This window comes from Phoca vitulina, unplaced genomic scaffold (genome assembly GCF_004348235.1).
Source record: "Phoca vitulina isolate PV1807 unplaced genomic scaffold, GSC_HSeal_1.0 scaffold5, whole genome shotgun sequence".
Taxonomy (NCBI): Eukaryota; Metazoa; Chordata; class Mammalia; order Carnivora; family Phocidae; genus Phoca; species Phoca vitulina.
Genome location: NW_022589708.1, coordinates 64,617,337 through 64,644,263, shown reverse-complemented (window position 1 = coordinate 64,644,263; position 26,927 = coordinate 64,617,337). Strand labels below are relative to the sequence as shown.

General features: G+C 36.2%; 3 protein-coding genes across 13 annotated transcripts in view; 1 reads left to right on the top strand and 2 right to left on the bottom strand.

The window, feature by feature from the left end:
- The window catches only part of ALG5 (ALG5 dolichyl-phosphate beta-glucosyltransferase), a 37,276-nt gene extending 35,230 nt beyond the window's left edge, over nt 1-2,046 (bottom strand). The window contains exon 1 of the mRNA XM_032403144.1: nt 1,917-2,046. Coding sequence (XP_032259035.1) covers nt 1,917-1,982 — 66 coding nt within the window. The 5' untranslated portion in view covers nt 1,983-2,046. The remainder of the gene's footprint in view (nt 1-1,916) is intronic.
- Nucleotides 2,047-2,475: 429 nt separating this feature from the next.
- EXOSC8 (exosome component 8) lies at nt 2,476-9,910 on the top strand. The gene is made up of 11 exons (XM_032403143.1): nt 2,476-3,106; nt 4,251-4,287; nt 4,440-4,503; nt 5,069-5,142; nt 6,345-6,390; nt 7,153-7,258; nt 7,342-7,387; nt 8,182-8,278; nt 8,764-8,884; nt 9,325-9,431; nt 9,773-9,910. Exons 1-11 carry the CDS (start codon nt 3,090-3,092, stop codon nt 9,886-9,888), a joined length of 831 nt encoding a protein of 276 aa, XP_032259034.1. The 5' UTR covers nt 2,476-3,089; the 3' UTR covers nt 9,889-9,910.
- SUPT20H (SPT20 homolog, SAGA complex component) overlaps nt 9,903-26,927 on the bottom strand; it is a 37,526-nt gene continuing 20,501 nt past the window's right edge. For 5 of the 11 annotated variants that reach the window (XM_032403134.1, XM_032403132.1, XM_032403131.1 and 2 more), the window contains 12 exons: nt 26,116-26,142; nt 25,527-25,559; nt 24,850-24,967; nt 24,231-24,333; nt 23,926-24,084; nt 21,919-21,988; nt 21,227-21,381; nt 18,527-18,582; nt 15,537-15,656; nt 12,750-12,855; nt 11,179-11,282; nt 9,903-10,412 (listed from right to left, as the gene is read on the bottom strand). In XM_032403134.1, coding sequence (XP_032259025.1) covers nt 10,275-10,412; nt 11,179-11,282; nt 12,750-12,855; nt 15,537-15,656; nt 18,527-18,582; nt 21,227-21,381; nt 21,919-21,988; nt 23,926-24,084; nt 24,231-24,333; nt 24,850-24,967; nt 25,527-25,559; nt 26,116-26,142 — 1,189 coding nt within the window. In that variant the 3' untranslated portion in view covers nt 9,903-10,274. Of the gene's footprint in view, nt 10,413-11,178; nt 11,283-12,749; nt 12,856-15,536; nt 15,657-18,526; nt 18,583-21,226; nt 21,382-21,918; nt 22,226-23,925; nt 24,085-24,230; nt 24,334-24,849; nt 24,968-25,526; nt 25,560-26,115; nt 26,143-26,927 lie in introns of all 11 variants that reach the window. The other 6 variants (XM_032403136.1, XM_032403135.1, XM_032403139.1 and 3 more) reach the window with 4 other exon arrangements.

Below are 26,927 nucleotides of genomic sequence, written 5' to 3'. Positions count from 1 at the left end.
AGGAAGTATTCAGCATCAGTCACATACTTTTTTTGATTAAAAAATTCAAACATGCATTTGATTAAGTCTCTAAATGTTACTACCAGTTTATAGGAAATTCAGGGGACAGAGTAAGATGTTAAAAGTTACCAAGGGGATGCAATCAATAAAATCCAGTGTGAGAAATTCTACAGGACAAATGACCACTTATTAAAGACAAGGGAAAAAAAGAAAACAAAAAAAAGGACAAATTGTTACAGATTAAGATACTTGAGACATCAACACAGTGCTAAGTGTGTGTGAATGCTGAATCGAACAAATGACTACACTAAAACATACATGAGGCATCTGAACTGACGGGATGTTTGAAATCATTGAATAATGGTTAAAATTTTTTAAGAATCCATTATAACTTTATTATGGTTACATATAAAAAGGGGTGTCTTTAAAGATAAATGCTGAGGGTTTACAGATAAAGTGTTAGATCTTGGATTTGCTTCAAAATAATTCAGAAAGGAAGTGGGGTGAGGAAGAGTATGTATGGAAAGTGGATATATATGAAACTAGGTTTTTTTTTTTTTTTTAATAATGATTTCCTGCTCTGGCATTTTAAACAAATGAAGGTCCACTAGCTGTGTGACATTTTTATACATAATATACTTAATATACATAATATAATTTTCATATGTACATACTCTCCAATCTCAGTCTCCTCATCAAATGAAGCTAATGATGATAACATTTATGTCAGCATTGTTTTAAAGATACACAAGATAACCCCTGTTAAACACTGAATACAACACCCAGCATATTATAAGTCCTCTATAAATGGTAGCTCTTATAATCACTTCAAGCTAGTGGGATCAAATACTTGCAGTATACCCTCATAATGCATCCATTTAACTCTGCAACAGAGATTTAACAAGCAGATTCAATCTAGGATTCTGTCAAAATTCTGCCCCACCAACAACCTGACTTGCTCAAAAACCTGAAAAAACCCTTTCTCACCCAGATACAAATCACTGAAGAAGTCAGGACACACTGGTTTTTCTCTATTAAATTGCTTCTACACTGTGAGTTTGCAAACCTGGCAAGATGGAAGAATGGCCTTCCTAGCAGTGCTATCTAGGTGGCCCATCTGGGTGTCGAGGAAGCTGAAACCTCTCCATGTACGAACTGGATGGCAGGCTATTTCCAAATTATATGGGAGAAAGCTCACTTGGCAAACTGTCTATTACTAATGGATCAGCAAGTGTTTACAATGTTTCTATTTCCAGAGTAATGGCAAAGAAAATCCGAGTTTGAATTCTATTGTACTGCCTCCTTTAGAGGCAGCGAATATAGGATGTTTAATTTTGGGACGTAACGACTCCGACATATGGTAACACTAGGCCTGTGTGTCTTGGTCTTACTGTGTCGCTACTGATCTTCTGGATCCACTGATTTATTCCGATCTGTAACAGATGGTTCTCGTCAATGCTCTGTCACCACCTTCTATCTGCTTAACCACATCAGGAAAAGGATGAGTCTGGGGAGCACACACATCCTGGGGGCTCAAGACCTTCCCGGGTGGAGCTGCATAGGCTGCAGATCCGGGAGGAAGTCTTGGAGACTGACAGGAAGCCGGGACTGACAGGGCGGGTGGACAGAGGTCCGGGGACATTGGGACGAGTGGAGACTGGGTGAGCACGTCCCACAGTGAACAAAAGTACAAGGGTCTGGGCACAGAGGGAGGTAAAGCCCCGAAATAAAAACAAAGGGAAGAAAGGGGGTGTGAAATTCTAGGAGACGAAATCCTGGGGTCAAGGCTTGGGAGAAGGGTGGTGCAAAGGGATACGTCGAAGAGTGGGCTGTGCAGAGGGGAGGATGCGTGGCGGCCGAATCTCCAAGACCGCAGGGAGCCCAGGCCCGCGTCGGTCCCCCATCCCTCTCCTCACCAGTATCAGGGCTGCGGCCGCCAGCGCCACGCCGAGCACCGCCAGCTGCAGCAGGAGCCAACTCATCCTCCATGCCCAGGTCGCCGCCCGCCCTAGCCAGCACCTACACACACGCGGAAGCGCGGCCGCTCAGCCCCGCCTCCCGCCGGCAGAGGGGCAGCGCCGGCCGGGCGCCCGCCGCCCACACCGCCCCCTCGCGGCAAGGCGTTGCGTTCCACTGTAGGGTTGACAGAATCAGCAAGTTAAAAATACAGAATGTCCACTTAATTTGAACTTCAGGTAAGCAGTAGACAGTTTTTTGACAGCCTTGTTAAAATAGAATTCACACACCATACAACCCACCCATTTAAAAGGTTTTGGTATATTACACGAGTTTTTAAAAACTGTGATACAACATAAAATTTACCATTTTAACCATTTTAAATGTACAGTGCACAGTGGTACTAATTATATTCACATTTTTCTGCATCCATCACCATTATCTATTTCTAAAACATTCTTCGCTGCCCCCAGCCCCTGGTAACAACTAATAACATGTACTATTTGGCGTATACTCATAGGAAAAAAAAATTACTTTGTTTATCTGACATTCAAATTTGATTGGATGTCCTGTATTCTGTCTGGCAACCCTACCTAGGAGGAAGGTGGGGAGGCCTTGAGCCACAACACAGCCTACAACACAAGCGGCTCCTTTGGAGCCCGCTCCGGGCACCTGCAAAGTGTAACCTGGTGCGGATAATGAGCACACAGAAAGTTTACGTAATTCTCCAGTGACTGAGCAGGGAGTCCTTTACTTGGGAGGAGGCAAGCCCAGGGCCCAGCCTAAGATGGAGGCCGGAAAAGGACGCGGAAACTTTGGAATAATGCTCCACACTCAATACTCAATTCTTGGCAATAAGGTCGGTTTTCTCTTAAACTCCTGAACTACCAGACTGTTTCTCAAGAGACACACTCTCTTTCCCAATAGCAGATTCGTCAAAACGCATCCAAGGCAAAGAAGCCTAGAGGCGTGCGGGGCTAGAGACCGTCGGAGCAAAGGTGGGCCGGGAACCAGCCTCCCCGCGCCCAGCCCTCTGCGTCTGAAGCAGCGGGAAGAGGGCGCGGGCGTCCCTGTCGAAAGTTTGGAGGCGGCGTAGGCGCGCGGCCCGGAGGCGCACGCGCGCGGGCGGGAAGATGGCGGCCGGGTTCAAGTGAGTGTTGGCGGCGGGCGGGCTCGTGTTTGTACTCTGGTGGTTGGAGGCTTTCTTTAACCCTTCGCTGGGATATTTCTCACCTGGAGGCCACCCTGCCAGATTCCCATTTCTTTCCCTCATGGAAGCAGGCGACGGGCGGAAGGACCTGGAGGTGGTCGTAGTGAAAGGAAAGGGGGCTTTTTCTCCGCAGTGAGAGGGGAGGTGGAAGGGACTGTGTACAGAGTCCAGTACCCGCGGCAAGCGCCCGTGGCCTGGTGTAGTGGACGTGCGGCCCCAGGGGACACCGTTGTAATCTTTTTAAAAAGTGTTGTATCAGAACCCCAGGCCACCTTGTGCTTCCTCTCCTCCGTGATTTATTTCTAAAAGGGTTGTGCCTTCTTCGGAAGGTTTTACTTAAGCCTTTTTTGTGCCACTCTGGTGAAGCCTGTAGATTTTTGTTCTCAGAGTCAAGTTTTTAAATGGATAAAATACATAAGATTTCAAAGGAAAACAATTGTATTGACGCAGTTATCTTTCTTTTTGTATAAACTCCGAGTTCTTGATACAGTGACGTATACGTGCTCTTTGAACAACATCGTTAAACTCTAGTGGGGAGTCTGTAACTGTTCAAACTCCTGGAATTCCAAAGTAACGAGTACGAGTCTTCACGTAAGCTTCGACAACTATTAAGTAAAAACGGAAACATTTAATCTCTGTGGTTGTTAAAGTTGCAGGTACTAATATTTTATAAAGGTTTATTGCCTACAATCATAATTGAAGAATATGCTAAATTTCAGTTACAGGATAGTGAAAATAAAGATGTAATTTTTTCATCTTAGGAATCCCTGCTTCAGAGCGAAAGTGACATTATTATTTTAGCAACTGGATTAATTCTTTTAAAGATGCCCAAAGGCTTTGGGCTCCAACCTGTAATTGTTTAAGGTAGAGTTAAGGACAGCAGTTGAGTGTGATTATTGCTGCAAGGGTACCTCTTTTTAGTAGTTATATGTGGCAACATAAACTTTCAGAATTCATGGAAGAAACTTAGTTTCAAGTTGGGGAGATTTATGCTGCATCATCACACTCCTAAGATCTTTGCCAGTTTTTGGATTTATGTTAAGATTCATTAACTTACCTCGGATATATTTTTAACATGTTTCAGAACTGTGGAACCTCTGGAGTATTACAGGAGATTTTTGGTGAGTAAAGGTGGTTATGTACAGGTTGTACCTTTTGATAACAGTATCATGTGCTTTTCAAATTATATGAATTAACGAGGTTTAATGTGTTTTCCCTGGTGTGTGTAAAATATAAATGTAGATGTAATTTACTTTCATGTAAATTTATTTAGAAAGAGAACTGCCGTCCTGATGGAAGAGAACTTGGTGAATTCAGAACCACAACTGTCAACATAGGTAAGGATGTTTTGAGTTCTAAAATAGAATGCTGAAGTTGCTTCAGACTTTCTCTTGTTTTTTCATGTATTTTATTTGCGATGTTTTTTAAACTCACTATTGTTTCAATTGTCATGTTCTTTTTAAATGTTAAAGTAACTGTAAAGTGTTTTCCTCCCTTTCTTCCTTCAAAACCTCCAAGACATGGTTTTCTTATATCTTAAACTTACTAAACTTTCTGTTGCAAACACAAAATTTTCCAGTTTAACCTGTATGACATTCTTGAGTTTTAGCCTGAGCCATTTAAACAATATTTGAGCAAAATTCTACCATACCTAAGGGAATCCAGTGATTTTGTGTCAAGAGATTTTTTTCTGTAGGACAGTTCTGTGACCGAATGCAAATGATTCAAATTCAAGAATAGGTGAATAATTCCTAAAACACTAATTTTAAAATAGTTACATCAGTTAAAAAAGACTTGAGCTAGGAATAAATTTTCATAAGCAACTGAGATATATAGCAACATAAAATTTTATGTAGAAAATGAAAACTTTCCGTGGACTTTTTCATTTTATTATCTTTTCAGGTTCAATTAGTACTGCAGATGGTTCCGCTTTAGTGAAGCTGGGAAATACTACAGTAATTTGTGGAATTAAGGCGGTAGGTTTAAGATGTTACTGAGATTCGAATTACCAAATTAGCTTCATGTTCTTATTAGATTGTAATTTACACCTATATTTCTGTTGATTAGGCAGTCAGGTGTCAGTTTTTTAGTATCCTTCATTTCCTAATATGACCCAAGTCCAGTGACTCTTAATTTATGAACATGCATCAAATGGGCTGAAATGAAACCATTTTAAAAATCCTCACTACCTTTAATTTTTTAAGAATTTGGTTGCTTTTGAGGAGATTTTTGGTGACATCCTTTTATCCAGTGATAGCATTTAATCTGTGCAAATAATGTAGAAAATTAAGACTGCTCCCGAGAAAAGCTTGAGGGAATAAGAGCCACTGTTTACTGAGTACCTTTTATGTTCCAGGTACCTTAAATTAGATGCTTTATTACAGAATTACCAGTTTAATCATGAGAACAATCAGTTGAAGTATAATTTCTGTCTTGTTTTACATGAGGTTCAGTAACTTGTCCAGGAACATAACTAGAACTTAGATATAACTTTGACTCCAAAGCTTGTGCTTTTTTCACTGTGTTGCACTGTGAATTACTTAAAGTAACCTAAGTTGAGATTCTTCCTCAGGGTGATAAAGCTGGGGTGATATCTCACAATATGATCTGAGCACTTAATTGTGCCACCTTTTATGCTGAGGACATTAACAGTATCTCATTTGACCCTCATTAAGAATCCCTTAAAAGTAGGTCATATTAAGTTCTCATTTTGCAGATGAGAAAGTTGAATGGTAAGAGGTTCTATGATTTGACTAAAGTCCTTCAGCCAAAAAGTGTGGGTCTGACATTCAAACCAGGTCAGTGAGTCCCAGGCTTTTGCTCTTACCACTTTATCACTTCCTAAGTCTGGCTGTGTAAGGATCACCTTGGGTTTAAATTCAGATTCTTTGCTACTAAATGAGAGGAAGAAAACCAACTGCTGTATTTTTTAAAAGAGCCCCATATAATTTTGGTTAGTAGCACTAGAATGTAGGCAACTAAGCTATGCTGCCTTTTTAACCTTGCAGACCTAATATGAGGATTTGTGCCAGTGTCCTTATAGCCCAGTAGGACTCCCTACCCTAATAAGCACAGTACATGGCTAAGATGGTCTTTGCTGCAGGTTTCTATAACTGATTGCTAAGCTGTCTTCACAATTATCGAATAGCTTCTTTGAAACATTTGTTTGCTTCTTTAGGAATTTGCAGCACCACCCACAGATGCCCCTGATAAAGGATATGTTGGTAAGTTGAATGGTTTTTTAAATTTTAATACAAGTACTTTAATAACACATTTAATGATAATATTGTAGTCCCGTCCTAGTAGCTGAGTTGAAGAAAATGTAAAGATTCAGAAATATATTGGAATGAAGCAGATTCCTGAAAAGTTTAGTTAGAAGATAGCCTAATAAGCAAGATAAAGAGAATTTTGTAACATTTTCAGCTTTGATCAGTTGTTTATGCATTCAGATATCATCAACCAAGAAAACAGAATCTCTTAGGAAAGGGTTGTAATCACAGACATTTGTTTCCATAAATATTCATTTATACCACTATGCAATTTTCTTCTTGCCCTGGACCATCTTATGGTAGGTACCAACATTTTAAAAAAATTTCTGTATGGTAGGTACCAACATTTAAAAAAAATTTTTTTTTAAATTTTAAAAAATCAGTTGGGTATGAGTACAAAGGCTATCTGCTGTTACAGATTGAGGTATATTGGAAGAAATCTTATTTTTTTCTGAAGGATTTGGGGATTGAAGCCTTCCTTAATAGATGCTTTTTATATTTTTGGTATTTGTGTGAAAAAAAAAAAAAGTTGGAAATAGATTTTATCTAAGCCTGAGAGTATTACAAAGACCAGAAAAGAAATAATGGGTGTATTACAGTGCTTTCCACTTGGCAAATCCTATCTATGGCTACAGTCACCTTTGCAGTGGATTGAGAATAAAACTTCCATAAACCAGATGTGAAGTTTAGTTCATAGCTGCAGAGTGTTTCTTTCAGTTCCTAATGTGGATCTACCACCTCTGTGTTCATCGAGATTTCGGTCTGGACCTCCTGGAGAAGAGGCCCAAGTGGCTAGCCAGTTCATTGCAGATGTCATTGAAAAGTAAGATCATCCTGATAACATCTATCATTCATTTTCAGATAGTTTTTGACATTTAATTTATTGTGCTTTATTATTAAATCAAGTTCACAGATAATTCAGAAAGAGGACTTATGCATTTCTACAGGAAAGGTAAGATGAATAAAGAAACTATGAGGTTTTATTAATTCTGAATTGTTTTTTAGGGGAAGAGAACAGGGAAGTTAAAATAATAAACCAGTGGCCTTAAATATGAGTGTCTTAAGATGGAATTTATTTTTTAGAAAATCTAGCTTACTCTGTAACTATCTAAATAAACCATGTATTTCATAAAAAAAAGTTTTGAGTAATTTATTTTATTACCTAATTGGGAGCTACTTTTTAAGCTGAGGTAACTTTTTTCCTGTTTCCAACAAATAATTCAGTTGTTTATTCCATATAGATTAGTATCTGATCAGCTGATGTGTTTAGGATAAATCCACACTATACATTTTAAGTCTAAAATTTAGAACTAAGTTGACTAGGACCTAGAGGCTTTTCTTATTCGATTATATACAGATTTATTAGTATTGTAAAGCCTAGCTATTTCATATATTAAGGTTTCTGTGGGAAAGTATGTTTTGGACTTCATTCAGGACTTCCAAAAGCATTTCTTTCATCTGCTAACTTAGCAGGAATGCAAATTCCTTCTATATCTGTAGCTCTCAATGGAAATCTAGATGTCACTTGTCAGCTTGGTAGTTAAAAGCCAGCTTTTTTTTTTTTTTTAAACCAAACCTGTCTACTTTGTTGGTTATATACTTTGTAGAGTTTTTTTTAAGTTTTTGAGCCTTGAAGATCATCATGCTTGTCTAACCAAGGATTCTGTGGTTTGTGAGTTGAAACAAATACCATGCTCTACCCACCAGAAGGCCTTTAATTTACACTTCGTGTAAATTCTGTTTTAGCTTTCTTGGGTTCTGTACTGTGATATCATTTGCCTCGACTATGATGGGAACATCTTGGATGCTTGTACATTTGCCTTGTTAGCAGCTTTAAAAAATGGTAAGCAACCTTAATAAAAGGCACCATTCCTTCTGTCAGAATATTCAGTTTTGTTAAACTTTGTCAAACTTTTTAAAGGTTTCTGTTAATATTAAGTGATCATTCATGAGTTTCTAAATTAAAAAAATGTTTATTTCCACTAAATTTACCTTAATTATCCTAATTTTTATATTTATTTTTAAAAAAATATTTTATTTATTTATTTGACAGAGAGCACAAGTAGGCAGAGTGGCAGGCAGAGGGAGAGGGAGAAGCAGGCTCTCCGCTGAGCAGGGAGCCGGACGTGGGACTCGATCCCAGGACCCTGGGATCACAACCTGAGCTGAAGGCAGCCGCTTAACCGACTGAGCCACCCAGGCGCCCCAATTATCCTAATTTAAAAAAAAAATACTTTTAAACAATTTAAAGAGGGAAAAGTGAATTAATAAAGCATAGAAACCTGTATTTGTTACAGTGACTTACTTCACATATTTGCCTTTTTCTAGTACAGCTGCCAGAAGTTACTATAAATGAAGAAACTGGTTTAGCAGAAGTTAATTTAAAGAAGAAAAGTTATTTGAATATTAGAACTCATCCAGTTGCAACTTCCTTTGCTGTATTTGATGAGTAAGTTAATCAGATGTATAAAAAAATTATGTAATTAAAGTAATGGATTGTTACTCAGCTTTCTAACTTTTCAGGAAATGCCCACAGTGACCGTACATCCTAGTTTGCCCTGGACACCTAGGTTTATAACTGTTGTCCCTGCAGAATTATTAGCTAAGCCTCATACTTTCAAAACCATCCTGATTTGGATGATGAATTTTGTGTTCTGTTTCTTGGTTTTCTTATTCCTGTGTAATGTTAATTATTTCACAGAAGATTTACCTTAGGCTACCTTCTTTAATATATTCATAAATTTGAAAGGTAAAGATTCTTACAAGTAGTAGAATGTTAGGTTGCTATTAACTTTTCTGGTTTCCCACCAGTTCTGTCCTAGGGCTTAAATCTGACATCAGTACTGTTCCATGGATTGATGATTTATATTTTTCTTGTATTTTAAATAGCACTCTGCTCATAGTTGACCCTACTGGAGAGGAGGAACATCTGGCAACTGGAACCTTAACAGTAGTAATGGATGAGGAAGGCAAGCTATGTTGTCTTCACAAACCAGGCATGTTCCTTCCATTTTAACCCTAAACATGTAAAATAAAAACTTAGTGTGAGCTTCTTTGTATTAGAGAGGGCCAAATGGAATGTGAGAGGTTTTACGGTTTACTGCAGTTTCTTTGTTATCTCAAATTCCTCACTTTTTTATATTGTCTGCCAGTGGTTCTTAAACTTATGGTATGCATCAGAGTCACTTGCAGGGCCTGTTAAAACAGAATCTGCAAATCTTGAAACAGTCTCACTGGCTTACATTATTGAATTTTTTGTATTATAACTTGATGTTGATTTTTTTTTTTAACAAGTAAAATAATAGACATTTAAAGTGTTGTCACAATAATTTTTCAGGTGGAAGTGGGCTGACTGGAGCTAAACTTCAGGACTGTATGAGTCGAGCAGTTACCAGACACAAAGAAGTAAAAAAACTGATGGACGAAGTAATTAAGAGTATGAAACCCAAATAAACCACCACATTTTCAAAACGGATTTGTAAAAACTGTATTTGTTACACTGTGCACAAACCTTTTATACTAAATAAATATCAAACTACATTCTTCAGAAAGATGTTTCTAGTATTTCTTAGGTCACTTCCATATGTAGTATGTACAGTGAAACCATTTTTAAAAAGCAATGACTTAGGCAAACCAACCCTAATGGTTCGTTAAACCATTTCCCTGTTTTTAATTAAAAATCATAGGGTTGTGCTTTTGTATAAAGTTTGTACATCTAGCAATGTAAAATACTGACACATTTAAAAAAACAAAACCAAAAAATGAAGTAGAAACTCAGAATCCTTTGATTCAATGCTCTTACGGTTTTAAAAAAGAGAAAAAAAAAAGAAAAGCAAGACTCAGAATTTTGGAGTGGTTGGCGTGCCTCTCTTCATTTTACTTTTTGACTGGCTGCCTGTATGCCGATGACGATGTAGCTGAGCTGTTTGTGCTGCTGCTGCTGCCATAGCCATTTGATGCTGCAAGAATCGCAACTGCTGCAAAAGGGAGGGGAAAAAAAAGTCAAGTTATGTTAAATGTAGGCAAGTATGGAAAGGTGCTTTTCCTGAGAGATGAAAACAACAAAACTGAAAGGGAGAAAGCACCAAGATAACAAAAAGGGACTATATCACACTGAGACAATGCACAGTCAAACAGCACCAGTGGCACAGAAGCCTGCTGCTGAGGGCTTTAAAAATGCGTTCTTGGAAACTTCAAAAATATTTGTTACTCTGCCCTGCCAGTCTATACTGTAGTAACTCAGCAACTTCAGTTACTATTTTGTTGTATGATAGTTTATAGCAATATAAAACCACCCTGCATACCAAAGATAGTCAACTATAATATGCAGACTTCCTACAATCATGGAATAACATTTTTCTAAAACAGATAGGACATTTACTAATAGGAACACTGGTATACTTGCCTTTCTCTGCAGTACATTATCAAAAAGTTAACCATTGGCACTTACAACTGTCTCTGTTTCAAAAAATACTGGAAACTACAAAATGTATGTTAATGTGCCACCAGCACTTCATGAAAGATTTTAAATTAGGAAGAGTATGGCTTAAATGTACAAGATATGTTCAGTGCTCCAAGTTGACTGGCTAAAATGTCAGACTTTTAAGTAAAATTTGCTAAATTATTTACCTACTATTGTATAGTCTTAAAAGACAGTAAAATAAAACTAGAGTAAGGTATGCTGAAGTACTTTTGGAGCAGAGTATCTTTAAAAATGTAATCAGAGTGAAGTTGCTGGATTACTTGTATCTGTTGCTGCTGCTGTTGAAAGGCAGAGGAGAGCTGGAATCTCTGCTGAGGAAGGCTTTGCTCAGGTCTGTTCTCGGCAGAGCCAAGCTGAGACAACACTACAGAGAGGAGAAGGGGAAAGCAGGCCAGTCAAAAAGTTTGAAGGCTACCAGGGTTAGAAAAGGACAACACAGAAAATGAAATAATAGAAAAGTTATCAGTATGATTAATCTTAAGTATCAAATCACAGACATTTCAGAATAAATTTAGTATAGTCTCCTGTTAGTTGAGGGTACCACTGATTACAGAACCTCCTGGATATGAAAGGGAAGGGAGTGCCCGGGTGCCAAAGCACTATATCCCTTTTCTTCCATCACAATGAAATTTGATACTAGTGCTGTTTTGTTGAGAAGGCTTTCTTGCAAAAATGTAAAATACAGTATGTTGTTTTAAAATCTAATCAATGAAGTAGGAAAGGGAGGGGGAGAAGTCCAAACTCCCATTATGACAAAACTGATGGACAAATGCTTTAAACGAAAGATGCTGCAATGAGTTTCAGACTACACTACTAGCCAACAATGGTGGTGAACTGAGACTTCAATATTCTATTTCTTTTCAAGCTGAGGGGGGCCAGAGTAATCAGTTTAACCCTCTCAATGTACAGATGAAAAAATTCCAGGCCAAGATGGTCTGAGTGATTCACTCAAAAGTAATTATTGACAGGTCTAGAGCTAGAAACATTCTCATGATTTTTCAGCCGAGAATTCTTTCCACTAAAATGTACAACAGCCACTTTAGGAGATTTTTAACTTGAGTGTAAAGGTTTATGATCACAAATTTCCATTTGCAAATTCATAAGCTCAAAGTACGGCATTATGTAAGACCCTGCTTATTCTAAATTCAGACACTGGGAGTTGTAGAGCTACGACAGTAAGCCCAGTGATAATTCAAAATGTTTTCACTGTTTGTTCACTCAATCCTCAAACTCTATCATAGCTTACTTATACATGTGGCTTAGTGACTTTAATTAAATGTAAAGTTATAATTACTGTCTTTAAGTGACAAGGTATCTTCATTAATGGTAAATCTTTGGTTCACCATTTACTGCTGGAAGTGATGAGCAGTCATTTAGTATAATCTCATTTTTTTGACAAATGATAAAAGTGGCTTATAAAAGTTATGCTGACCATTAAGTCTTGATTTCCATGCAATTGCAAGCTACTACAATGAGACCAAAGACATGCAATCAAGAAAAATGCAGTCTCAATAACCAGGAGAACTAAGATTTAACAGCTTTGGTAGCTTCCTAGTAAGTTGGATAACTGTATAAAATTTTACCAACTGTAATGTGAGGAAAACCCAACTGCTATTAATAAATGTAGGTGAAAACATTTTTAATCAACTGTCAAATTAACAAAAATCTCAGGGCCATCAACCAACTTAATAGTTCATGCATTAAACAGAACCATATTTTTTCCTCAGTTACTGCTCCTAAGAGAAGGAAAAGAAATAATTAAAATATTGAGATCCCTATGTGATCAGTTATTTTTAGTAAATTCAACATATGAAGGTATAAAGATACCAACCAGCTGCCTGTGATTGCATAAAACTTCCTACTCCAGCAAGGTTAATAACAGCAGCGTGCTGAGCAGATAAGGCCTGTTCTTGACTGGTTGAACCTTGTTCAGAACCCTGAATAAAAAAAAAATACATGACTGTACAAAAAGAAAAACAATTTTGAGTTGGTGAAATTTTTTTTCCCCCTGGTATGAGGAAAAATACCAACATTAGATTAGGTCTTGTAAAAAGAGTAACAAAGTGGGCACCTGGGTGGCTAGTTGGTTAAGTGACTGCCTTCGGCTCATGTCATGATCCTGGAGTCCCAGGATCGGGTCCCACATCAGGCTCCCTGCTCGGTGGGGAGCCTGCTTCTCCCTCTGACCCTCCCCCCCCCTCCTGCTCTCTCTCAAATAAATAAAACCTTAAAAAAAAAAAAAGTAACAAAGTGTTCATGGACTGGAAATTTCACATAGTAAAGATGGTAAAGTCACTTTCAAACTGACCTACAGGTTCAACTCAATTCCTCTAAAAATCCTAACAGGTTCTTTTTTTCCTCTATATCTATAGACAAGATGATTCTAAAATTTAGATGGAAAAGAAAAAGATCTAGAACAGCTAAACAGTTTTGAAAAATAAAATGAGAGGAATCACACTGCCTGATTTTAAGACTTACTATATAGTCTACACTAATCAAGACAGTGTGGTACCAACACAGGGATAGATACACAGATAGGTGGAAGAGAATAGAGAACATGGAGAGCCATGGAAATACATCTTGACAAAGGTGCAAAAGTAACTCAACTGATTAAGGTTGGCTTTTTCAACAACTAGTGCTGTAGCAACTTAACAACGATCCCTTTCGCCCCCTGCCAATAAACCTTGACCTAAGCCTTAACACCTTATACAAAAATTAATTGGAAATGGATCACAGATGTAAATGAAAAGCTACAAAATTGTTAGAAGACAACAAGGAGAAAATCTCTGGGCCACAGGGCTAGGTGAGGCATTCCTAGACAACACATAAGGCATGATACATAAAAGAAAGAAAGTGATAACCCAGACTTCATCAAAACTAAAAACTTTCACTCGGAAAAACACATCCTTTGCTACCACCTAAAACAGTGTTTGAAATAACATTTTAGTAAATAACATAAGTCAAACATTTCAAAAGTTACAAGACCCTTATCTTGAGAGGATTTCCCTGGATATTGATTTAAAAAAACGGGCAAAAGGACCTGAGTAGACATTTCTCCAAAGAAGATATATAAACAACCAGCAAATTTATGAAAAGATGTTCAAAAGCATTAATTAGGGAAACGCAAATCACAATGAGCTATCACCTTACATTCATGAGGATGGTAAGCTCCAGAAAATAACAAGTGTCAAAACTTGTCAGGAATATGGAGAAACAGAAACCCTTGTGCCCTGCTGGGGAGAATGTAAAATGGTATACCCATATGGAAAACAGTATGCAGATCCTTCAAAAAATTAAAAATCCCACTCCTGGGTATTATCCAAAAGAACTGAAAAGCAGGGACCTGAAGAGCTGTTTGTACACCCATGTTCATAGCAGCATTATTCACCACAGCCAAAAGATGGAAGCAATCCAAATGTCCATCGACATGAATGAATAAACAAAATGTAGTATATACATACAATGGAATATTATTCAGCCTTAAAAAGTAAGGAAATTCTGACACACACTAGAACATGGAAAAACTTTGGGGACATTATGCTAAGTGAAGTAAATCAGTCACAAAAAGACAAGCACTGCCTAGAGTAGTCAAATGCAGAGAAACAGAAAGAATGATGGTTGTCAGGGCTAGTGAGAGAGGGAAATAGGGAATTACTGTTTAATGGGTAGAGTTTCAGTTTTGCAAGATGAAAATGCTGTGGAGACTCGTTGTCTAACAATATAAATATACTTAACATGCACACTTAAAATGATGAAAATGGCAAATTATATATTACATGTATTTTACCAAAGATGGCAAATTATGTATTACGTGTATTTTACAATTAAAAAAAAAAACTGCAAAACAATTTTATATCCAGCCAAGTAATCCTTCATGTGTTAAAGAATAAAGAAAAACTGTTTTGCATGTGCCCTTCCTGAGAATCTACTAGAGGATGAGCTTTACCTAAACAAGACTTAACTGGGGAATCTTTGTGAACTGAGAAACTCTGGGGAGTGAGACCCAAGAATCAGTGTTGTTAGTTCCCAGATAATTCCAAAGTGTAGCAAAGGTTCAGAAAAACTTGTAGTTCCTTCTCCTTTATTTATTTAATTTATTTGACAGAGACAGAGAACACAAGCAGGGAGAGTGGGAGTGGGAGAGGGAGAAACAGACTCCCCACTGAGCAGGGAGCCCGACACGGGGCTCGATCCCAGGACCCGGAGATCATCACCTGAGCCAAAGGCAGACGCTTAACCGACTGAGCCACCCAGGTGCCCTCCTTCTCCTTTAATTTACTGCATTTCTTATTCAATTTCATTATGTTTAACAATATACAAATATTTATTTGTGTCTATCTTCCCTTTGCCCTAAGCTTCATGATAATAGGGACATCTCTGTTCCAACAGAGACAAAACACTGCAAACAGAAGGATGATGACTGGGCAAAAAATGCATGGGCTATAGAAAGAGAAAAAGAATTTGAAATAGGCACCCAATAACTATCACTACTACTGATATTAAAAGCAGAACAGGAATTGTCTGTTTGAACTAAAACCATGCCAAATATGCTTGGGGAAAAAAAAAAAAAGTTACAATTCTGTAATACAAAGCAAATGGAAGGCTGGAAGGCACATACCTGCTCCCCTGGCTGTTGCGGACTAGAAGTTGTAGGTTGCTGAGGCTGCTGCGGTGTAAACTGAGAGAGCTGCTGTTGTTGCTGCTGCAGAGTGTTAAAAATGAGTGAACCACCTGGAAGCTATTAAAGAAGAATTAGCTCTTTTCATATTATTTAAATTTCTTTATTCCATAAACACTTCTAGAACATTCACTATGTGTCAGGCATTCTTCTGTGGATTGAGGAAATAGGTGGATAAAAACCACACCAAACCAATATCCCTGCCCTTAAAAAAAATCTATTTAAAAACAATTTTTAATTGCTATTACTTCGGGCTCTCAAATATGTAAGTAATCTCAAACATCCATGATTCTGCTTAATAGTTAGCTATCCAAATGCACATACTACTTTTATTTAACTCTTCTTACACATCAGTATAGAATAGCATTAAATGCATTACAAAGTATAAACAAGAAACTGGTGATAATCAGATATACATATTAAGAAAACTTCTCTAACTTGTTCTAGCTTTACCAAAAACCAGAAATGCATGGATTTTTATCTAACACAGTAAGGAATTCCAAGCTGTAATGGAAGTACATTAGATACCCGTATTTTTAGTTCAGAAGTACTACTTGCTGCTCTGTCATTCTGTACCTAAATTACTTCAAACCCCCCCCCCCAAAAAAAACCAAACACTTTTTAAAGCATCCAGAAAATTCCATGTTAAAAATTAAAACTATGGTTTTCAAATGCATCAGGAAATAAATGGTTTTTCCACTTATCCTATAGGGGTTTAAGCTATAGTAATCTCCCTTCATGCATGGTTTTGCTTTCCCTGATTTCAGTTACTACAGTCAACTACAGTCCAGAAGCAGATGATCTTCCTGACATGGTCAGGTCAAGAGTAGCTTAACACTACATCACACCTCCTATGTCATTCACCTCACTTCATCTCATCACCTAGGCATTTTATCATCTCACATTACAAGAAGAGTAAGTACAGTACCCTGTACTTACTTTAAGAGACCATATTTACTTAACTTTTATTATAGTGTACCTGTTACCACTGTTCAATTTTATTAATTATTGTTAATCTCTTACTGTGTCTAATTCACAAATGAAACTTCATTGTAGGTATTGTGAAAATAGAAACGACTAACTAGAGTCCGGAAGCTCAATGTCAATTATAGGAAGATTGTCAATTACAGATCCCAGCAAAAGAATCCTCAATAGGAAAAAATCGTCAGTGACAGGCCCCAGCAGGGAAAGACGTACACTGCATCTCCAACAAGAAATCGACCACCCCTGAAACTCAGCCAACAAGAAGCTGTCGTCAGCCTGAACTCTTGCTTTTCTCCAATGGACTTCATTCAAAACAACCCTCTCCACTTTCCTCCTCCTTCATCATAAAATAATATTCCTCTCTTTTGTTGAACTTGCCAATGGTTTTGTCATAGCTTGTTTGGCCCAAATTGCAATTCTCTGTTATTCCCAAATAAGCCGCTTTTGCTGGTAAAATAACTGAGTTTTATTTTTAAGGTTAACAGTACGTATGTAGAGGAAAAAAACAGTATATACAGGGTTTTGGTACTATCCATGTTTTCGGCACCCACTGGGGGTCTTGAAAATGTATCTACTGCAGATAATGGGGGACTACTGTACAAGCACTCTGAAGTCCTTAAGAGAAAAGTCCAAGCAAATAAATACCCAACGACAAAACTCTTAGGTCTGCATAGCCAAAAAAAAAAGGTGTCCTCAGATCAGTATCTCTAAACCTCACTGTTATATAAATCTGGACTTAGCATAGCCCAACTGTTACTTGTAGCCTTACTCCTTATGATTAGTGCTATTAAGGAATTCCACTCATTCCCAACACCAATATGCAAGGAAGTTGGTTAAATAAACCAAGTGATCCGTGGTCCATCCATATTACAAGTGGACTGTTCTGCGATTACATTCTGTAAATATAGACATCGTGTGCATCTTGTGTAAGAAATGTTTTTTAAGTTTTGGCTTAAAATACATTTCCTGATTTGTTATTCCTGAAAACCAGGTTGGGTTGATCTGTCTGGTACTGTTTCTTGTTTTTGTTTTTTTAATTTTATTTATTTGGCAGAGAGAGAGAGGGCACAAGCAGGGAGAGCAGCAGGCAGAAGGGAGAAACAGGCTCCCCTGATGATCAGAGCCCGACCTGGGGCTTGATCCCTCGACCCTGGGATCATGACCTGAGCCGAAGGCAGATGCTTAACTGACTGAGCCACCCAGTACCACCTGTCTGGTACTGTTATTTCCTAATAATCCAAAGCTCTGCCATTTTGTGTCCACACATTCATGTCTATCTTTTCTAAAGGTTCTCTGTAGACAATCCCACCCATTTTCCAACCTGGTAGCTTTATACTGGACCTCATTCTTAGATTAAAGGACCTAGCGTAACACCCAGAATATTGTTAAGTTCGCAATGTGTACTAAATTCTCCACTTTCTATCTTTTTATATGCTAACATTGATGACATGTAAGTAAAGACTCATAATTAGACACAAACTGTAATCTGACGAACATTTAATGAACAACTATAAGGTGCCTGGCATTGTTCTAAGAAATCATTCTGCTTAGGAAAAGAACACCTGCCTATTTTTAAAATTTTTCTTCAAGCAAACAGTAATACATATACATACATAAAATGCCTGTTGAAAGAGGAATTATTTTCTAAATATATCTATTACTGCTATCGTAGGCAAGTGTAGTCCTTGGTAGTTGTCAATTCTCCCCATTGGAACAGCTAGTGCTCGATTAGGCAGAGTGCTGGAGCCAATGAGAGTGGTATGTAGGATACAGATTCTCTTTATCGGCTTCCCACGTGATCATACAAGAAAGCAATAATTAACCACACCCCTTAGAAGATTTTGAACAGATTTCAACATTTCAAATGCTTATATGATCAGATATACATCATTAAAAAAGATATCAAACATAAAAACTTCAATCAAAAGCCAATATATCACATTTACCTGGAGTAGATTTAAGGGCCTGAGATTTGAAGTATTTTTTAAACCAAATGGAACACCTGTTAAATAAAACTCATGGTTATAAGAGGGAATTAAATTTTATTACACTTCAAAATATTTTTATACTTTAGTATCTATAAATACATTTTAAGTACCTTCTGCATAGATGTGATTATTTTTTCTGTACTTTTAAAATAAAAAACAAAAAAAAATTCATCAATACCTATTAACACTAAGATCTTATTCAAAGATGTGGAGCACCAGATGTACATTTTATAGGCATACCTCAGAGATATTGTGGGTTCAATTCCAGACCACTACAATAAAGTGAGTATTGCAATAAAGCAAGTCAAATGAATTTTGATTTCCCAGTGAATGTTGTGTTTACGCTACACTGTAGTCTATTACATGTGCAATAGCATTATGTCTAAAAATACAATGTACCTTAATTAAAATATTTTGTTAAAAAATACATTAACTGAGTTTTCAATGAGTCACAATCACTGATCATAGAGGACTATAACAAATGTAATAATAATGAAAATATATGAAATACTATGAGAATTACCAAAATGTGATCCAGAGATATGAAATGAGCTATTGCAAAAATGGCATCAACAGCCTTGTTTGAGGCAGGGTTGCCACAAACCTTCAATTTGTAAGAGAACATGCAGTATCTTTAAAGTGCAATAAAGCAAGGTATGCCTGTATTCTATTATTTCAGAAATGATAACGTCTTTTACCACTATTTTGACTTTTGGCTAGAGAAAGTAATCAGGAAGTATGCAGACACCATGAATATAATAAAACTGTCACTGTTGTGCAAATACATTTCAGGGATTGACATCTACTTAAATTTCTCAGTGCTAAGTAGTATACAATAATAATCCTATCTCCGAGAACCCCTGTGCTGTTTGGTATTTTTTCAAATACGAATGGTAATATTAACAATGATAAAGAACACTGAATTTTGTCAAAAGTGAAAGTCAGGAAACAATGCTGTCTCCTGAACTTAGTCCCAAAAATATGTGATGCAACACAGAGCACATAAAGCAGGGGTTGGCAAACTTTTTCAGTAGGCCCTGTGGGCCACATATGGCCTCTGTGGCATATTCTTCCTCTTCATTTTCTCTTTTTTTAAACAAACCTTTAAAAATATAACCATTCTTGTAGTTTGTAGGCCATGGTCTCAAAGTATGTGCATATTCTGCCAACAAAATATACCAACTTGAACATTAATTAAAATGTATCTAGTCCTCTCAGCAGATAATTGAATTAAAAAAAGATAAAAGAACATTCATAGGTGATGGTATCAAAGCATAATCACATTAAAATATTATAGTACTGATATTACTCATCAGGAAAAATTCTCATGAAAAGATATGACATAACTTCCTCTATTTATTTATTTTTAAAGATTTTATTTATTTATTTGAGAGAGAGAGAGAGCAGGAGCCTGGGGGGCGGGGGGGGATAAGCAGATTCCCCACTGAGCAGGGAGTCCGAGTGGGGCTTGATCCCAGGACCCTCCCTGAGATCATGACCTGAGCCAAAGGCAGAAGCTTAACCAACTGAGGCACCCCCATAACTTCCTTTAAAAATGAATGACATCTATCTAATGCTTATGGCTTATCAAAGGCACTTTCAAATCACTTCGTTAATGTCTCCTAAGTACCATCTAAAGTTAGATATTTTTACTCCCACTTTAGAACAGATGAAACTGAGGCCAAGGGAGAAAAATTAAGTGACTTATTTTAGGCCCCACAGTGAACATCTGGAGCCACATATAACTAATTGGTAAATATAAGCATCCTAAATTCAACACTTGATTCTATCTCCAGAGCTTCTGCCATTAACATTTATGAACATTAAAATGAGATCATCAGCTAGAATTAGGAAGTCACAGCAATGTTACCTGTTTAAATTATACTCCCTGGGTTTGACTTCTCTTAACTCAGAAATTTTTTGATAAATTTTTCTTACTATGTCAAGTTTGTTTTTCCTGCTAAGTTTTTTCTCAGCAGTACGAAATTGGATTATTCCAAGATATTACAAAACATTATTTTAAACATTAAAAAATAAAGTTGTTAGAACTGTTTTCCAGTACATGTAATAGTAATTACTACTGCACTGAAACTATCACTGTTTATGATAGGATGGAAATTTTTTTTGAATTATGTCTCAGGCAATTTAAAATACATCATCTGTATTTACTTATTTAACCTTCACAACTATGAGGCAAAGCATTATTTTTCCCCGTTTTATTGACAAAGAAAGTGAGGTGACTTTCCCATGATTATACTATTCAGTAAGTTGCACAACTGCGATTTCAAACTTAGGCAGTCTGGCTCCAGAGTCTAGGCTTTTTATTGACATTCTATGTTGCCTTTCTCATACAATCTATGTTTCCAAAATGTATTTCTTTTACCTGGAAAAGGAGGACTACACTGACAATAAGGTTATCAAAATTAATTTATGTTTGGAAGGCAGACATAAGTTGCAGAAACTTACCAAGTTTCTTCATTGAATTGCTAAATGGTTTTTAATTTAAGTATCAGGACTTCAAGGGCTTTTTAAATGAAATACTGCGACATAATGCTTCAAGAAATAAGGACATTAAATGTATATAATATGCTTAAAATGACATTTTTGTATTAGCATGTACTTTAATTTTTTAGAGGTTATTATTTCCAATATTCTGACCTGCTTGAGAAGCTGCCTGCATTGCACCGGGCAATGCATTTGGTAGCAGACCGCCTGAGGGTAGAAGGCCACTCAGGTTTATTCCTGCAGGAGTTATGGCACCAGTGTTACAGCCCAGCATAGGGTTTGAACCACTCATCAAAGCCTGAGCTCCACTGCGGGAGAATAAGACAAAGCATTAAACTTGCACTATAAAAGAAAATTTCAGTCACATAATAATTCCTTGGATTAAAAAACAAGCTACTAAACAAACAATTAGGTATTTTGGTCTTAAACATCAGTTTTGGGGCTCTGTTTCATTTTTATGCTACAGAGTGACAGTAAGATTATCTAAAATTAAGTACTGTATATTTATCAAGGTTTAAAATATAATTTGAAAGAGTAAAAGCATTAATCAAAGGATTAAAATATGGTAATGCTGAGGATAAACAAGAAAATCTATACTGCTGTCAATGTGAAGTAGTATCAGGTTAGTGCATATAATAATTACCTAAAATTAAAACATACTTGTTGAGATAGTTTCTATCCATATCTAAACTATTTGTTTTTCAGTTTCAGAAATATGCAATTTATTAATTTCATAAGTAAGAATTTATTTAGATCAATGAGAATATCTTAAAAACAAAAACAAAAACAAAAACAAAAACAAAAACACACACACAAACAAAATCAGGGCATCAATGCAAACTTACCAAACAGAGCCCACTACATTGATGAAGTTAAGTCCAGCAGAGTTTGCCATGACCTGGGTGGCCGTGGTTCCTGTAGTTATGGATGTTACCATGGTGGAAAGAGGAATGGTCGTTACAGGCATTGCCTGGCTCAGAGACCTTTGCTGCTGAGCAAACTGAGTTAACAAAGTGGGCTGAGGGGTGAAGCCTGAATCTTGGGGAGTAGGGGTGGCTGAAGGGGTAATAGGAGTTGAGCTCTGAGCATCAGGAGGGTGTGGGGTCGATGAAGGGGTTGGTGTAGGAGTAGATGGCTTAGGAGTTCCAGATCCTGCTCATTGAGAAAAATAAAAATTGCTAGTTTGTTATAAATGGCCAGTCCTTTTTAAAATAAGGTTAATGGAATCTTACTTAGCACTGACAATTTGTTCCAGTTTTCTTTTAAGCAGTTAACTGCAAGTGTTAATTTCTACACATGATACATGAGTGTTGCTACACTCAATTACAATTAAGGATGCAGTATATCACCTAAAAATTCCATCAGAGATGCTATTACAGTAACAGTAAAAATATACATTTGTATACTACCACAATACCCATTTAAAAGTTAATTTCCTACATGCTACCTTTGGCCTAAAAAGTTTAAGAGGAATTCAAATTAATTTTTGTTATTTACGATTTCACTAATTTAGAACTTCATTTAAAAATATTGCTTATTTTCTGTAACAGTCTGAGATAAACTCTGAACATATTTAATTACATATGGTTAACAATCATATTTGGCACCTAAATGTACATGTTTAATTCCTAACACATCAAGTTTATCCTGACAAACAAATTTACAAAACACAATAATAAAGCAAATATTTGATAGATAATACTGCATCTTTAACAGTAACTGTGTACTTCTGTTTAAATGTAAGAATGTATAGAAAATCTGTTGTGAATGAAGTATGCACAGTTTATCAACTTTTTAAAAAAAAAACAAAAACAAAAAACAAAAACCAAAAAAATAAAACCAAAAGCTCTTGAGGTGTTTTCTTTTTTAGCTTTCATGTCCTGCAGAAAGAAAGGAAAGAAATGTGAATGTCCAGAAGCTGTCACTCAACCCTTACTTAAAGTAACAACTGTGTGCAGTAGATTAACATAATCCATACCCACAACATAAGAAGTGTGAATAAGACTTCCAGGAAATTTATAAATTTTTCTTTGTGCAAAACAAGAAGGCAGAAAAATTACACCTTTTGAGCTATCAAGATGAAGATGTTTATATCTAAGGCGAAGACCACCCTATCACTGTGCAGTGTACTAAAACTTTCAAGCACACTTTAGTTATCTATAAAAAAATCTAAAAAACTGGAATGCTTTTTTGCAAATTGATACCTAAATATCTCAGAAAACTCTAATTTGAAGAAATTATCCCAATTGAATGCTAGAATTCTTGCATAAGTTTTCTTGATGTTAAAAAAAAAAGTATTTAGTAAAAATTACATTTTAATATTTTCAGAATAATGCCTTGTGATTATTACCACATTTTAGTAACTGATTACAATTTTTAAGAGTGTAGGAGTGTTTTTGAAAAATCGGCTTTCAGTTTATCACCACCTTGGAACTAGTTGGTTTCTTACATATACAAAAATAGGACTGCAGCAACCACTCTTATGACTTTTTTTTCGTATCAGCTACATAGTTTACATAAAATGTAACATGATCCTAGGGAACACTGGAATAAAAAATATTTTGGAATCTTATTGCCACATTTAACTAATAGATTATTTTTTTAAGGAGATGTGTAGGTTGTAAATCTATAAGGTATACACACAGTGCATACACAGATACAGAAAAACAAATACAATTACAATAAACACGTAATACATACAATTAACAAGAGATTCGCCTGAAGCTTCTCAAAACTTATACATTTTGGGTACATAGTACATTCAGATTTCAATATTTCACTGGTCAAAAAAAATAGCTTTTTAAAGAAATACTAATGCAAAAAGCTAATGAAGAATTTAAGTTATAACTCACTTTGTGATGAGCTGGCAGGTGACAGGGCAGCTGGAGAAAGCATGCTAACTTGATTGAGATCCACAGATGACTTCCGAGAAAGACTTGGTGGCTTGGAAGCAGGAGGAGGAGTTGGAGATTTAAGAAAGCTGCTGGCCTGCTGTGGTGTAAAATAGTTACCTAGAAGAATATAAAAGTTATTTCCTACACTTATAATTCAAAATTCTGTGAATTAAGTAAGTCATAATATGAGTATAGTTTTAAAAACAGATTATGACTGTATGACGTGTTTTACTCCAGATGACAGAAATCAAAGAATGTAATACCTGAAGAACTACTTCCTGAGCTTGAGGGAAGTTTGATGGGTGGAGGTCGATGTTTTACTCCCTTTCCCAATACTGAAGACTGAACTGACACAGTCTCGGGCTGCTAAGAGACAGACATTAAATATACTTGTTAAACCTAAGCTCAAATCAGAAACTCATAAATTAATACCACTATAGCTTCTAGATGAGAACACACACTTTAAAACTCTGCAAAGTACTCTTAGTGTTATAGGTTGGGTGTGACAGATGTTACAAAAAAAATACAATTTCACATAAGAAGATCCATGAAACAAATTACAGTATATATGTAAAGGATGAAGGAAAGATTTCTAAGTAATAGGATGGGGGAAAAACTTTGAAGGAGAAGAGCAGAAAGGTAAACTGAAGGCAAAGCTTCCACTCTTAAATCTTTCCAGGGAAAAGAGTAAATAAATTGTTGAAGCCAGGTGATTAGTACACACAGGTGTTCATTATATACTTTTCTCTCTACCTTTCTGTATACTTCAAAGTTTACAGAAAGTTAAATACTACACAATACCCCCATCCCTCAAAAAATAGTCTTAAACATTTCTTAGATTCCCTGAAAAACAATTAGGCACAAAAAAGTAATCAAACATACTTCTGTTTCTTTCCCTGGAGAAAGCTGACTCAAGCTGGCTGAGCCACTGGAGCTGTGTGACATTTTGACTGGACATTTGGCTTCATTCTGGACCAATTCCTGGTATTGATTAACTACCCTGGAATATTAGGAGTAAATGAGTAAGGATTAGCTAACTGTTCTAAACACAAAATTTATAGGAAATAAATAATAACTGTTAACAAAAGAATTTCCATCAAAATTAACACAAAAATTCAAACTAGATAATTTAAAATATTTGTGCCAAAATTACATTCTTCTAATCTTTTTAATGACAAGCTAATGCTCAAAACATTTTGCTAATAAACAATCTAAAGATAAACATACAGTATCTTCCTTTTAATACAGAAAGTACAGGGATTATTTAACCAATAAGCAGCCAAAGAAATTACCCACTGACTTTCACTCACATTCTGATTAAAGTACTACTTAGAAATTACTTTCCATAGCTACCATAGATATATCTATGCTTTCTTATTTAAAATACACTGTATTTTAAACATTATTCTTGTGTTATTTTCCTAATTCTATAAAAAATTCTAGTAATATCTAAGGTATAAATAAAATCAAAATTGTGACTCTTAGTGGAGTACTATGTCCTATAAAAGGAAGTTTTTCATATCCATCCAGATTAAAGATAAAGACACAAATATTTTTACCTCTCAGCATCAGTCTTTGATCCAATAATAAACCTGGAATGTTTAAAAGAGAGAAAAGTATTATGTTAAGAGTTGTCTTAAGGAACCCTGGGATTACTTTTGAAGGCTTCCGTATTTTAGTGACTGCAGTTTTATAAAATGAGTCAAATTACAAAGATATCACAAAAATTTTTTTTACATACATTTAAACTTATGAAGCAATGACCAAGTTTTGCATGCATTATAAATATCCTGTGAATAATTTGGCTGATTTAATTTAAGGGAGATGTATTTTGGCATAAAACTTATGTATCAAAACAAAATCTGGGCTCAAAGTTACCAAGTGCTATACGTCCTTGCAAGTGTCTGCCCTACAGCAAAATTCACTGAACTACTGTGTGCAAGGCCTTTGGCCTTCCTCTCACTTTAACCTTTGATTTTTGAAGTCATTAATAATGTCTACAGAGCAGATCTTAGAATATATTTTAGACAAGGAAGGTAGTTTATTGCCAATTCAATAAAATGTCTTTAACAAGTCTTTTTAAAGAATTTGACATTTATATGATTTCTTAACAGATTAAAATAGTGAGTTTGTTTATTTTTTAATTACCAATTTGAATGATCATCTGTGGAGGAGCTGAAATATAAAATGTAAAAAAAAGAAAAAACTTGGTTAATGCAGCTCAAACTTTAACTTCATAGTTATTAACTCAAGTAATTTATGAATATGGAGGAATGACTGGAAGTAACAAATCATGCGGTATTTTTGCAGCAACTCCCTGATGGAAAGGCAAAAAATTCAATTCTCTTCTTGTTAGATCTAATCAGTTGGCTTTTGAACTGATTTTTTTTTTTTAAAGAATTTATTTATTTGACAGACAGACACAGCGAGAGAGGGAACACAAGCCAGGGGAGTGGGAGAGGGAGAAACAGGCCCCCCGCGGAGCAGGGAGCCCAATGCAGGGCTCGATCCCAGGATCCTGGGATCATGACCTGAGCCAAAGGAAGACGCCTAATGACTGAGCCACCCAGGCACGCCTGAACTGATTTTTTTTAAATGAGAAAAAGAACATATCTCCTTGTGTCTGAGAAAAGTTCGTAATTTAAAATGACCAATGTACCTCTTAAAGGGGGAGATTTTTAAAAACACAGGTAATCGAAACATCTGATCTACATAGTATTCAACAACAGAATCTGCTAATGTGAAAAAATTACCAAATGATTCTTTGACTGAAACTATTTCTTCCCATTGACTTTTACTTAGATACTGGTGAGGTTGTTCTTTAAAATCCATTTCTGCTATAGTTGCAATGAGCATCTTGTGTTAAGTAAAGACTTTATATAAATAATTTTAACATAGGCCTGGCCCCTGCTTTTTTTCTGTTGAGCTCCTCTTTGTAGTTTCTTCTTTTTGAAACAGCA